Source organism: Corythoichthys intestinalis, unplaced genomic scaffold, assembly GCF_030265065.1.
Source record: "Corythoichthys intestinalis isolate RoL2023-P3 unplaced genomic scaffold, ASM3026506v1 HiC_scaffold_23, whole genome shotgun sequence".
Lineage (NCBI taxonomy): Eukaryota > Metazoa > Chordata > Actinopteri > Syngnathiformes > Syngnathidae > Corythoichthys > Corythoichthys intestinalis.
This window is the reverse complement of record NW_026651592.1, coordinates 1,768,739-1,783,636: the sequence shown is the minus strand read 5'-3', so window position 1 is coordinate 1,783,636 and position 14,898 is coordinate 1,768,739. Positions and strand designations below refer to the sequence as shown.

The window sequence follows — 14,898 nt, the reverse complement described above, 5'->3', positions numbered from 1 at the left end:
TACTCAGACCAGCCCTTCTGGCACCAACATCCATGCCACGTTCAAAGTCACTCAAATCACCTTTCTTCCCCATACTGATACTCGGTTTGAACAGCTGGAGATTGTCTTAAACCATGTCTACATGCCTAAATGCACTGAGTTGCCGCCATGTGATTGGCTGATTAGAAATTAAGTGTTAACGAGCAGTTGGACAGGTGTACCTAATAAAGTGGCAGGTGAGTGTATATCGCCGTAAATGGAAGTCATTGAGTGGAAGCAAGCATGTCAAACTCATCTACTACTATAGTAGTTATGGATTCCGTCGGAGGGCCATTATGTGTGCTAGCTGGACTCGTCGCAATAAATCAACTAACATCTACAGGTAGTCCCCGGGTTACGAAGAGTTCCATTCCTACGCTGATGACGAAACGCGATTTTCCGCGTAAGTCAGAATTAACCCTTTAAGTAACCCTAAAATTCAAAATAACTATCTAAAAAGTCCAAAAGTATTGTATTTTGTTTAATTATGGAGGATACACTGCCTTCTGGTGGCAGCGTTGGGTCTGGCTGGACTGTCGCCTTGTATGACTTTGACTCAGATATCGGAGATGGATAAAGGATAGCTGCGCTCTAGTTTGTGCCACATAAGGCTGTAAAATGTTTCGGCAAATATATTGTTTTGTATGCATTTGTAATTAAGTTTAGAGCTACAGTTTGTGGAGTTATGTGTGAGTGATTTGCTATGACAATTGTTAAATACCTTAAAATTCGTAGCATTTAAGCTAGCGGACTTTTGTTAGGCAAATTAGGCTAATTTAATCAACTAAATTTACATATTAATCAGACTAGATGGGTGTTTGAACATCAATTATTTGGTGTCAAGTGTTTTTTTGTTAAAATGTGTGTCGTTTTGAACATACAGTGGGGCAAATAAGTATAGTCAACCACCAATTGTGCAAGTTCTCCTACTTGAAAAGATTAGAGAGGCCTGTAATTGTCAACATGGGTAAACCACAACCATGAGAGACAGAATGTGGAAAAAAAAACAGAAAATCAAATTGTTTGATTTTTTAAAAAATTATTTGCAAATCATGGTGGAAAATACGTATTGGTCAATACCAAAAGTTCATCTCAATGCTTTGTTATGTACCCTTTGTTGGCAATAAAGGAGGCCAAACGTTTTCTGTAACTCTTCACTCTTCGCTTGGTGTAAAGAAATCAACTGTGGGAGCAATTATTAGAAAATGGAAGACATACAAGACCACTGATAATTTCCCTCTATCTGGGGCGCCATGCAAGATCTCACCCCGTGGCGTTAAAAAGATAACAAGAACAGTGAGCAAAAATCCCAGAACCACACAGGGGGACCTAGTGAATGACCTACAGAGAGCTGGGACCACAGTAACAAAGGCTACTATCAGTAACACAATGTGCCGCCAGGGACTCAAATCCTGCACTGCCAGATGTGTCCCCCTGCTGAAGCCAGTACACGTCCAGGCCCGTCTGCGGTTCGCTAGAGAGCATTTGGATGATCCAGAAGAGGACTGGGAGAATGTGTTATGGTCAGATGAAACCAAAATATAACTTTTTGGTAGAAACACAGGTTCTCCTGTTTAGAGGAGAAAGAATACTGAATTGCATCTGACAAACACCATACACACTGTGAAGCATGGGGTTGGAAACATCATGCTTTGAGGCTGTTTTTCTGCAAAGGGACCAGAATGACTGATGTGTGTAAAGGAAAGAATGAATGGGGCCATGTATAGAGAGATTTTTAGTGAAAATCTCCTTCCATCAGCAAGGGCATTGAAGATGAGAAGTGACTGGGTCTTTCAACATGACAATTATCCCAAACACACAGCCAGGGTAACAAAGGAGTGGCTTCGTAAGAAGCATTTCAAGGTCCTGGAGTGGCCTAGCCAGTCTCCAGATCTCAACCCCATAGAAAATCTGTGGAGGGAGTTGAAAGTCCATGTTGCCCAACGACAGCCCCAAAACATCACTGCTCTAGAGGAGATCTGCATGGAGGAATGGGCCAAAATACCAGCAACAGTGTGTGAAAAGCTTGTGAAGAGTTACAGAAAACGTTTGGCCTCCGTTATTGCCAACAAAGGGTCCATAACAAAGTATTGAGATAAACTTTTGGTATTGATCAAATACTTATTTTCCACCATGATTTGCAAATAATTTCTTTAAAAATCAAACAATGTGATTTTCTGGGGGGTTTTCCACATTCTGTCTCTCATGGTTGAGGTTTACCCATGTTGACAATTACATGCCTCTCTAATATTTTCAAGTTTGAGAACTTGCACAATTCGTGGTTGACTAAATACTTATTTGCCCCACTGCACGTCTCTCGGCTGGTTCGGGAACGCCTTGGGATCCTGCCGGAGGAGTTGGTTAAAGTAACTGGGGAGAGGGAAGTCTGAGCTTTTTCTACTAAAGCTGCTACCCCCGCAACCCGACCCCGGATTAACCCTATATTGCCAAATGCATCAATTTTTATACAGGCATTTCTGGATCTCATCGCAGTAAACAACTGTTTAAAACCTTATTGCGTTCAATTTCATTTTAGTGTTTTTGTTTTACCATGAGAACGGCATATACTGCTTGATGTATCATTTATGATACAAATTAAAGAACATACAGTGGGGAGAACAAGTATTTGATACACTGGCAGTGTATCAAATACTTGTTCTCCCCACTGCACATGCAATTTTTTGTTAATTATATCATGTTTGAGAACCACATAAAACTTTCAAAAAAAAAAAAAATCTGAATTTTCTGTTCATTATTTCTGGGGTCATTATAGAGTAAAGCAGTGGATGGATGGATGGATGGATGGATGGATGGATGGATGGATGGATGGATGGATGGATGGATGGATGGATGGATGGATGGATGGATGGATGGATGGATGGATGGATGGATGGATGGATGGATGGATGGATGGATGGATGGACTCAAGCACAGGTGTGTGAGATAATGAGTAATAATGACACCATGAGTAAGGACGGGCAATCTAGTACTCGCATTTGATTGGCTAAAGAAGTATTGCATTTAAAAAAATTTCACATCACTTGTAATGGCAACTTTCTGGAAATACTGGTATGTTAATAGCTTTTTTTCTCCACTATTATTAAGCTTGAGAACGGTAAACCGATACAACCGGATATCCAGTTTTACAGGTGAGAGATACAGCTGTATTTATAGTAAAGTTACCATTCGACAGTAATCAGCCATTAAATATTCAATGAACCGATAGTAGAGAGTAGTAGAATTCGGCTATCGCAAGCACAAGAATCGGATTCTAATGCCTAGTTCAATGCATTGCTTAATATGATAATTTAGCTTTTACTTGTCATTCACCACACAGCGCGCTTAGTTCATACTACAGGTCTTAATGCACGAATCCGATTTTTTCATGTTTTTCCGACTCGCGTGAGGCATTAACTTGACGGTCTGAACGCGACAAGTCGCATAGAACTGGACCATTTCAAATCCGATCTGGGTCACTTTCGTATGTGGTTCAAATCCGATCTGGGCCACATTTTTACAGACTGTCGCGGCGGTCAGTACTGTCCAGTCTCTCAAATCAGAATTCATGCAGCAATTACGTCATCAAAAAGCGAGAGAGACGCCACATAGCGGTGCAGCTGTGCATTATTAGCGCCTAGCTTGCCTTGAACACGGCTTTTTAGGAAGGGTCGAACTTGACAACAGTCATTAAAAAAATAAAAATGGGTTGCGGATAAGCCTGAGAATGATCGATTTTCTGTCTGCTCCATATAAGCAATATTTCAACATTGGTTACACGGCCGAGAGTCGGGGCAAACTGCCCGTATGTGTGTGTGACTTGCACGGACAGTGTGTGCATGCTATCGATCCATATACTTTGAATATAAACCTAAACTGGGATTATTTATGTCTGTTATTTGTGTCCTCTTTTTAAAAAGCAAAATATGATATCCCTGGAATGACGGATGACAGCCAGCATGTGTGGTCTTTTGTTTTAATGCTTCTGCGCATGCGGGTCGTCTTGCTCAGCGCGTGTCAGACTGCGAATTAGTGCGCATGCGTAGTACTTGAAAGGTCTCAATGGACAAAGGCAGTCTGAACGGGCACGCCAAAAAAACAGATGTTACAAAAATTCGGATTTGTGCATTAAGACCTGTAGTATGAACCTAGCCTTAGATTGAGACTGCACGCGATATAAATATGGACAAGCACAACTCACAGTCGTGGTTGCCTCAACTTCCCATGCATTTCGGCAGAACCGCTACTAGTCATTACCCGATCATCACAGGCGTGTAATAACAATGCGAGAGCTCACAAAACCACTGTAACGCACGCCCCGTAGCGTTTTCTTCACAGCCCAAAATGAAACTAGTAGTGGCAACATGCTAAAACAATGGACGGTTTGAGCACCAACGCCAGCGACGTGCAGCGAATGATTTTCAACGTACCCAGGAACACAAAAGTCGGACTTTGAAGTGATGAAGGCAGCCAGATCTGTTCGCATGGGACAGAGCTAGTGTGAAATGTGGAGCGGTACAGAGATTGTTTTTAACCCTGAAAATTAACCCACCACAATGGTGGAAAGGGCAGCACGACCCTCTCGAGATTTTGTTTCCATGAAACGCAGTCTACTTAAACATGTGGATTAGGTAATCTTCTTTAAGAAAAATCTACCCTTTAAAAAAGATATGGAGAGTGATGAGGAATAAAAAATGTGGAAGCACAGGTATAAGTAAATGACTTTGCTGTGTATAAGGTTAAAGTAATGGTTATTGACCTGTCTGTCTAAAATGCCATGTTTTTATTCCCCCAATTATACCAGTGGAAAAGCATAATTTATTATTTATTTATGATAACATTGCAAGTTTAATTCTTTTTTTCTAGAGCTGCTGCATATAATTCATATTTTTTATTTGTGAAATGTTTACGTTGAAAGTTTGCACCTAAATTACTTACCTCTTGTGTTCAAATCACCAGGAAATACAGTAATTGAATTACTGCACTTTAGTGTTGTCTGTCACTGGAGTTTTATTTTACTATCAATCCATCCAACAAAATGACGGTCATATAGTAAGCCGTATTTTTCTTTCATAAAAAATATAAAAAATAAAACATAACATTGGTATGAAATTGTGTTGTTTGATTTAGCTATTAGAAATGTGGGTTTTTTTATATGTTTAAAATACTGTACGAACACACACAAAAAATGTTTTCTATCGTATCGTTTTCACTCTGTATCGAACCGTATCGTTTCTAAACTGTATCGAATCGCTCGGCCTTAAAAATGTATCGTCTTTTTAATCGAATCGTAACCTGTGTATCTAGATACATATCGAATCGGCTTCATGCCAGGGATTCGCAACCCTAACTATTATACATCAAAAAAATTAAATTTGGTGGGTTTTTTTCACACAATTAAAAAAGTTTCTTTCTGCAGGGATGCACACAATATATGTATTTGTCCCTTTAATGTGCTTCCAAACATGTTCTCATTTTTTTCATTTTGGCACTGACGTTAACCTTCTAATGAAACACCTTGCTCGGGACACACCACATTGCTTTTCAATGGCAGGAACGCCAGCTGTTCGCACTCCTCCCTGGAGTCCTCACATTTGCCGCGATGATGACGTTCGCTAAACAAGACGGAGGTAAACATATGTCGACTTTTATTGGAACACGACGAGCCCTGACAGCAAAATCCTCCCCCCAAAAAATGCGACGTTTGAGCTTTTCTCTCAGATCAACGCGGTTATTCTTTGTTGGCGTGTTTGTTTGTGTGAGGGGAATTACAAGATTACTGCTATTCACAATTTGTTAGGCCAATGGCCTCTGTGACAACATTCTTTATTTATCGTGTAGCTGCGAATTGAGTCCAATCAGAGCTGTGGTTGGAATTTAAAAAATACAAATGATTTGAAACGTATTTCCGTCCCTCTCAAGGTCCCCCCGGACCTCCGGGTGTGGTGATAATGGAGGAAATCACAGAGACAACCGCCACCCTGTCGTGGATCCGAGGGCTCGACAATCACAGTCCAATTAGCACCTACCACCTGCAGGCTCGGAATGCCTTTTCATTAGGCTGGCAAACTGTCAAAACAGGTAACTAGTGTGAGAGGAATGGAATCTGGTCCGCCATTTTGTCTCCAGTCATTTTTTTTTTTAAGTCGCAAAAACAGTACCTTATTATACCTCAAAGTCTTATAGTTCTACTTTATTCTATTAATGTGACTGTTCTGCCCTTTGGCGAAATTTGTATTTGATTATAATGTGCTGACTTTTGTTTTGTGATGCATGCTTTTATCTTGGCGCAGGTAGGGATGGGAATCGAAATCCGATTCCAATTCAGAACCGGTTCCTTGTGTTTCGAGGCCTCGACATCACAATGAAAAAGCCTGAACGATCCCTTTAACGATTCCTAAAGACGCATATTGCGTTGTGACGTGTGTTGTTGTCCAGACGCATCAAACTAGCATGGCGCCAAGAACCACCCGCTCCAAAGTTTGGCTACACTTCACCAGGAAAGAGGGTGAAAATGAAAGGTTACGATGGTTTAGCACGAGCATTGCAGCCGTAAACATAACAATGACAGCACGTAGGTTGAAACGCTCGGAAGTGTGTCTTTACTTCACGAGGAAAAATTACAACAAAACGACTTGCAGTCTTGCAAGGTGGAGATAACTGTATCGGGAGGGAAGATGGAGATAACTGCATCGGGAGGGAATAAGACTGCACTGTCCTCACAGAGACGCTAAGGCTTAGTCCTGGCTATATAGCAAGCTAAACTCCCAAATGAGGATACAGAAGACGTTAGTATAATTTGCTGACTTTATTCAACCATCACTTGAAGAGTGAAACTAAAAATAGAAATGAAACAAATCAATTTCGTCCCCAATAACAAACAGGTTTGCATCAACGTAAATCAGTGATGATTAGCTGCTAATACAGCTAAACGGTTAGCATGCGTTCGCTAGCATTAGCACATCGTTCAAACTACTACACAACTGGATTTAAGTGTCCGATCGCGAGTGGAAGCACACAACAACAACACAAAAGACGATACATGCAGGCGTTGCCTCTGTAGATATTTTACAAACATTAAAAAAGAACGTAGGCTCATAGCAGTGTTTCCCCTCTCTCAATAACTCGCTTGGATGCGGCATTTCTTCTTCGCGTGTACGCGTTCTTCTTCGCGTGAGGAAGCGAAAGGGCGCCCCCACTTGAGCGTGAAAGCCCCATAAAAAGTAATGCATTTCAATATACTAGTAAATAATACACTTTAACAGGGGTCCCCAAACTGCGGCCCGGGCAGAGGGCAACAGGTTTTGATTTAAAATCTCCTGGTATTTCAAAGCATTCACGATGCCATGCACCCTAACTAGGTTCCCAGGGCCTTTGGAAGCGAAACAGCCCCACAGCATCACTGACCCACCCCCATACTTCACAGTGGGTATAAGGTGCTTTTCAGCATGCGCATCTTTCGTGGCACGCCAGACCCACTTAGAGTGTTTGTTGCCAAAAAGCTCAATCTTGGTCTCACACAAAAATACACACGGTCCCAGGCTTCAACTGGAACCGTGTGCTTTGGTCAGATGGCATAGGGTGCATGGAATCATGAATGCTTTGAAATATCAGGACATTTTAAATCAAAATCTGTTGCCCTCTGCCCGAAAGCTGAAGATGGGTCGTCACTGGGTCTTTCAGCAAGACAATGACCCTAAACATATGGCCAAATCTACACAGAAATGGTTCACCAGACACAAAATCAAGCTCCTACCATGGCCATCTCAGTCCCCAGACCTTGTTTTGTTGGCAAAAGGGGGTTGTACAAAGTATTAACACCAGGGGTGCTAATAATTGTGACACACATTATTTGATGTCAAATAATAATATGTATGTTGAATGTATATATTTGTCCAAGTTTTATTAATTTTTTTCTTAATGCATTGCTAAAATGTATATGATCGGGAAAAATTATCGGGAATGATTGAAATTGAATCGGGAGCCAAAAAAAGCAATCGGATCGGGAAATATCGGGATCAGCAGATACTCAAACTAAAACGATCGGGATCGGATCGGGAGCAAAAAAGCATAATCGGAACAACCCTAGTAATAATACGACGTATTTGTTCATTCTTTCATTCACTTCCATGCTACTTATCCTCACAAGGGTCGCAGAGGTGCTGGAGCCTATCCCAGCCAACTCAGTAGGCGGGGTACACCCTGTATCGGTTGCCAGCCAACCATTCACACACACACCCATGCCTATGGACAATTTGGAGTGTTCAATCAGCCTACCGCGCATGTGTTTGGGATGTGGGAGGAAACGGGAGTCCACGGAGAAAACCCACGCTGGCACAGGGAGAACATACAAACAAAGTCCGGAACCCGGGATTGAACCCTTGATATCAGAACTGTGAGGCACTTGTAGTACATGAAGCCGGAGTTGTTTAATCATATTGCTCGTGCAGCCAGCCTTACATGATAAGGCTTTGTTGCAAATGTTGCACTGAGCTGACTGGTCATTTTTCTTTGTGAAGTTGAACTGAACTCGTTTGAGAGGATTTCAACTAAACTGATTTGAACTGAACTGAAACTGTCCCAACTTCCAAAGCAACTCATCACAAGCCATTTTAACAAGTTCAAATCCCGCATTCAAGTAACTTTTATGTCATCCCGTTTGTCACTTGTGTGACCCTTTTTGGCCTCAATTAGCAATTTTGCTAAAGTGCTTATCCTCTTTACTGTAGCACCAAAAGCATCAATTATCATTAGGTAGTTTCTGAGAATTTATGCCAATTATCTTCATTGTAAGAACATAATCTGGATGTACGGTGAGTGTTTTGTTGTCGTTGTGATCATAACGAGCGCTTCGTTATCACCTAGGATTAGCGAATCGGCTCGCTCCCGCATTTCTCCATCCTCAGGATTACAAAAAGCTCAGCTCAGTGCGGACAGATCCAATTGTGCTTTGGAAGACATTTTCAGACAAACGACAGAAAGCAGGTTGTGACCACGCAGTGTAGTAAAAATATGCAAAGCTAAATATTTTATGCTGTATTTTGTCTTGTTTTGCTGGCTCAGAAGACTGGATTAAATATGTAACAATAGCCGCACTGTGAATCGTAAACATTGGCAAGGAATAAAACATGTTTAAATAATTAGTTACTGTCTTACGACTTTTTACATGTTTCATTTATAAGATATCAGCAGTTTTTTTTTTTTTTTTTCTGGCAGTAAATGATCATGATTCCAGTGCCATTGACGGCGGTAGACATCCCATCCATTTGAGGTGTAAGGCATTAAGGCATTAATAACTGCAAATGCTAACCGCTAGAATAGAATAGCCCTCAATTGTCATTATACAGTTATACATTGAATTGCGGAGCATCTCCCTTTAAAGTGCAGGACAAGTAAAAATCTCGAAAGTGGCTTGCAAGAATAAAAGTATTTAAAATCTAAATAAATATAAAATATGTATGAGGTAGTCCTGTGTTCAGGCAGTGCAAATAATTGAAGTGAAGTAGCAGCAGTTGACAGTGAAGCTATTGAATATTTCACATTAATATTGCACGTAAGTAAGTATTGCACATAGAATATGTGTGAATAAAAGTTAAGTAGCAGAAGTTGACAGTGAGGCATTGAATATTGCACTTAGTAAGGATTGCACATAGTATATTGCATGTAAATGAATATTGGACATTGGGTGATGTGGTGTTACATATGGCTGTTCAGGGTGGAGATGGCTTTAGCCATAGACTTCATAACCTATTGACATGACACGGGAAACGGGGCCTATTTTCGAAACCAAAGATGCTACCGACCTAAAACCAAAAAAGGCACCTACCTTAGCCATATATGAGTCTCCATGAGCATCGGCATAAAAAAAATTCAAAGTCGTTCCCTTATAAAATCCAGATTAATATATAATATAAGTATAACAGAACTTAAAATGGCTTTAAAAGTCTCAAATTCTACACTAGATGCACAAAAATCAGGAAATGCAGAGATAATCACCTATATTTTCAGGATCAGTAGCAATATTTAACATATGTTTTTGACTAAAATAGCAACTTGATTTTTTTTCATTTTAATTTACTGCAAGTTTTCAGCAGCTAATAAATCACTCAATTTAACATCAGAAACGTAATACTTAAGGAAAACATGCAGAATCAATTAAAAATAATATGTAAATAGATTAATAATACATTTCATATACAATAGAATAGCCCTTTATTATCATTATACACTATATGTTAGCGAATGAGGCTAGCGGCCGCCTGACGTAAACACAGTTTTTCTGGCATAAATTCTTGTGAATAAATGCCTAAATCCCCGAATTCTTCATAGATATGGACGTAAAACAGTCTCATTTCTTGGTTAAAAGCAAAGAAACCGCACAGTTAGCGTTTATTTTACGTATATATGACGATGTACAATGCTACTCTGTTAGCGAATGAGGCTAGCGGCCGCCTGACTTAAACAGAGCTTTTCTGGCATAAATTCTTGTGAATAAATGCTTAAATTCCTGAATTCTTTATAGATATGGACGTAAAACAGTCTCGATTCTTGGTTAAAAGCAAAAAAAAAACGTGCAGGTAGCATTTATTTCGCATAAATATTGCCAACTTTGAGGCTAGTCAGTTAAGAAAATTAGCCTCAATGTGTAAACAAAGAAGAAAACACCTACGAGTAAATGCTTCAATCACTGAATTCTTTTTAGATATGGACGTAAAACTGTCTCGACTCTTTGTTAAAAGAGCAAAAAAACGGGCAGTTATGCATCTATTTTACATTTATACATATGTCGAAGAATGACGCCAATGCCATAGCGGTTCCCATTCTCCCATTGATTTTTTTCACAACGTTTCAAAATGCATGTATTGTACGAAAAATATAATATTTACCTTGAATCCTCAAACAAATCACTCCTGAGACAATCCATCCTGTTTGTATGCGGTACAGCTTTCGTAGTTCTTCAGAAATCCAAGCCTGATTCCAGTTTAGACATGAGCGTGTGCCATCTTCGCCTGACTATACTAAATGAAGCTCGGCCCCACCTGATAAGGCGTGACGCAAAGAATGACGAAGTGTCACATTAATTGGTAATAAAGTGTATGCTTTAGCAAAGAAACTGTTCCTCAGTTTGTTTGTTCTTGCTTTATACTGATCCAAGATGGCGGCGCGGAAGGATGCAGCGGCACACGCCTATCCCATTCAGTGGGTTTTGTTTGTTTGTTTGTTTGTTTGTTTGTTTGTTTGTTTGTTTTGCGCTAATGCCAATTGTCGTGTGAAACAGTATTAGCTACTCATGGGATTTTGTGATAACCAATGTGTGCAAGTTGTATGTTGAGTGTGTTTTCTTTATCTTGCAAATTCACAAGAATTTTTTTTTTTTTTTTTTTAAACAAACTATGGAGTCATTTTGTGAGCTTATTGGGTTAAGATAAAAGCTTGAAATAGTTTAAACCCAGTATTTGCACTGAAACAGTTTTGTTTTGGCCGTCCTTTTAATTTTTTTGTTTTAGTCTTAGTCTTATGGACGAATATACTTATTAGTCATATTGAGTAATTTCAAAATGTGTTCATCAACGAAATCACAAAACACCAAAAAATGGCAGCCATTTTTCAATTGGAATTATACCGCAACTAGACATGTGCTGATTACTGGTTTCAAGGTATACCGTGGTAAGAAAACGTCAAGGTTTCCAAACCGCAAAAAATTTTCCGTCATACAGTCCCTAAAGTATTAGCTATTTTTTGTGTCCAAAAAATTCATGGAGAAAGCCCTCCCCCACCGGTTGTTGCCCAGTGTTAATGAGTCAGCTGTGCAACACGATGGCTGGAGGAGGTGAAACTCCTGAACTTTTTATCCCATCGAAGAAAACGAAAACGCTAGTATGAGAATTCTTTGGCTACAAAAAAGTTACTGCCGGCAGCGACTTAGAGGAGGGCCAACCGACTTGTAAAAAGTGTTTGCGGAGGGTGGCTGCCAAGGAGGCAATACCTCCAATTTGATTTCGCATTTATACAAAATTAAAGGTTACTAAACACCGTCATGATCGTTTCCCACCAGCTACGAGAGTTAACTCCAGCATGTTTAATGTGTCTAGCGCTGGTAAAACATGCAGTGTTTTTTTTCTCTCTGGCAACTGCCTGTGTTGAGAAAGAGAGTGTGTCTATAATGTAAACATGATACGAGTCATACACACGTGCTTTTTAAGAGAAATAATTCTATTCCTTTTATTCTGAAGGTAATAATGTTGAGCTGTGGATGTGGGTTTAGGCTCACCTAAAAGACTGCATTTATTTTAATTTTAGAATTTTTTTTTTTTTTTTTCACTCAAAGGGCAGCTGAAGAGCTTTTCGAATTTCGGTGTAATTTTACGAATATGAACTAGTTTGAGTTTGTCAAAACAACCATGTCATTTTTAACACGTAACTGCGAGGATAATTTTCGTTTTCTTTGTTTTATTGCACTCTTTCGTGGCGCTAACGATTGCAAAGGCTCCCAGGAAATATTATCTACAATAATGCCTACATGTTTGAACTAGGGCTGTCAAACGATTAAAATTGTAAATCGCAATTCAAACGATCTATAAAATATGCAATATTTTTTTGTAAATTATTGTTGGAATGGAAAGATAAGGGCGAACACCGTTCAGAGCGCACACAAATGAACTTTACATCAAGTCCAAGCTATTAAAATGTTATGACTTGGTTAACTTCAAAACTGCTCAAATGATGTTCAAGGCCCATGCAAACAGTCACCCGCCTAACCTACAAGCTCTATTCCAACTAAGGGAATCAAACTACGACCTAAGAGGAATCAGATTGTTTTCCAATCGGACAACTAGGACAACGTTAAAATCTTTCTCGATTACGAACATTGGGGCTCGCCTATTGAATACATGTGATGCAGGGCTTACGAGTATAAAATCATTGAGTTACTTCAAAAAGATGTACAAAGAAACTATACTAAATCGCTACATGGACCAAAATCAGTCATAGCTGCACTGCACACACACATCCGCAACAAATTGTTCCCACAACAAAAAAGGCAAACAAAGGATGATTAAATGTCAGGGACAGAGACTAAGACATAACATTGAGATATCTCTGGAGATATGCCCTCCAGTAAAATTAGAACACTGATATGCTATTGCAACTTGCGCGCTGTGTTTAACCTGCTGTGAGATGGAGCTCCTTGACTGGACACTTAGCTACACCAAACCAACGGCCATGGCAATCAATGACTTTTGGAAAGATATATGAGTAAAATAATGGACTATGCAACACTAACATGCTAGACTGTGCGTCCCGGGCTGTTGGGGGACGGGTATCGATAAGCATTTGCTTTTTTTCCCCGTCTTCCTTTGTCCGTCATCGTCTTTTTTCGGGCAAATTATTCCATATTCTGTGTCAATGTTTCTCCTTCTTGGCCAAACTATCCCACACTCTGTAACTGTCAATGATACTGATGATGATGACAATGACAATAAATTCATTAATTCATAAGACACAAGACGGATATATACATTCAACATACTGTAGATAAGTACTGTATTTGTTTATTATACTAATAAATCAACAAGATGGCATTAACATTATTAACATTCTGTTAAAGCGATCCATCGATAGAAAGACTTGTAGTTCTTAAAAGATAAATGTTAGTACAAGTTATAGAAATGTTATATTAAAACCCCTCTTAATGTTTTCGTTTGAATAAAATTTGTAAAATTTTCAAACAAAAAATAAACTAGTAGCTCGCCATTGTTGATGTCGATAATTACACAATGCTCATGGGTGCTGAAACCCATAAAATCAGTCGCACCCAAGCGCCAGCAGAAGGCGACAAAACACCAAAAAACACAAGTAACAAATGGACATGACACTGTGCTGTCATTTTAATCTGTTTGAGTGAGGCATGTGCATTAAATGCGTCAAATATTGTAACGTGATTAATTTAAAAAATTAATTACCGGCCGTTAACGCGATAATTTTGACAGCCCTAGTTTGAACCCGAGGCGTCAGATGACAAATTTACTCGGGACAGCAGACATTGGTGATGAGGCCGGTTGCCAGCCCGGTGTTGTGCCGAAAAATCCCCCCAAGCGCGTGAAATGTCTCCCCTGACGGGAGCGCCCAATGCACATCACTCGTACAGCTTTTTCTTACCAATTGATGGACACGGAAACGACTTTCTTGTACTGTGAATATGTATTATTTGACCCTGCTTCAATTGATAAATCTTGCACTGTGAATATGTATTATTTTACTCTGCTTGAACTGATAAATCTTGTACTGTGAATATGTATTATTTTACTGTGGAGAGATTTTTTTTGGGCACAACACCGGCCCTTCACGAAAGGAAGAGTGGTAGGCATCTAGCATCGTGATTTCTCTCTGAACGTTTTTATCACCAGTCATTCTGTGATATAATTATCAGTAATTGCAAAACAGATGAGTAGTTACATAGACCTAGTTATAAATGTATCAAATTGACAGGCAAGAAACAACAACAAAAAAACAGGTCGTGATCAAGTAATAAACGTGTCAAATTGCCAGTAAGGGTCTACTTACGTCTTTGAAAAGCCAAACTCTTAGGCTTTCAAAGCTGCCGTTGCTACAATGTTGAAAACAAAGACGCGGTCGAGGAGCTAGTTTTCTGCCAATCGCGCCATAGGGAGTGGCGGTGCGCGTTGGGGACAGAGGTGTGCGGCTGCAGACAGTGCGGGCCGTCAGGCTTACGGAAGGCCGTTCAGCCCGGTGCCGTCCAGTGGGCTTGATTCCCTCTGATGGAGGCTCTGCCGGTGGATGGTGTGATGGTGTGAATGGTAGCGCCCCCCAGCGAGCCGGGCGCGGGCTTCCCGGATTCGGGTTCATCCTAGCGACGAATACCCA

General features: G+C 40.1%; 1 protein-coding gene across 4 annotated transcripts in view; it reads left to right on the top strand.

The window, feature by feature from the left end:
* LOC130911131 (contactin-5-like) overlaps positions 1-14,898 on the top strand; it is a 405,498-nt gene that overhangs the window by 353,393 nt on the left and 37,207 nt on the right. For all 4 annotated transcript variants that reach the window (XM_057828867.1, XM_057828868.1, XM_057828870.1 and 1 more), the window contains one exon: positions 5,938-6,096. In XM_057828867.1, coding sequence (XP_057684850.1) covers positions 5,938-6,096 — 159 coding nt within the window. The remainder of the gene's footprint in view (positions 1-5,937; positions 6,097-14,898) is intronic.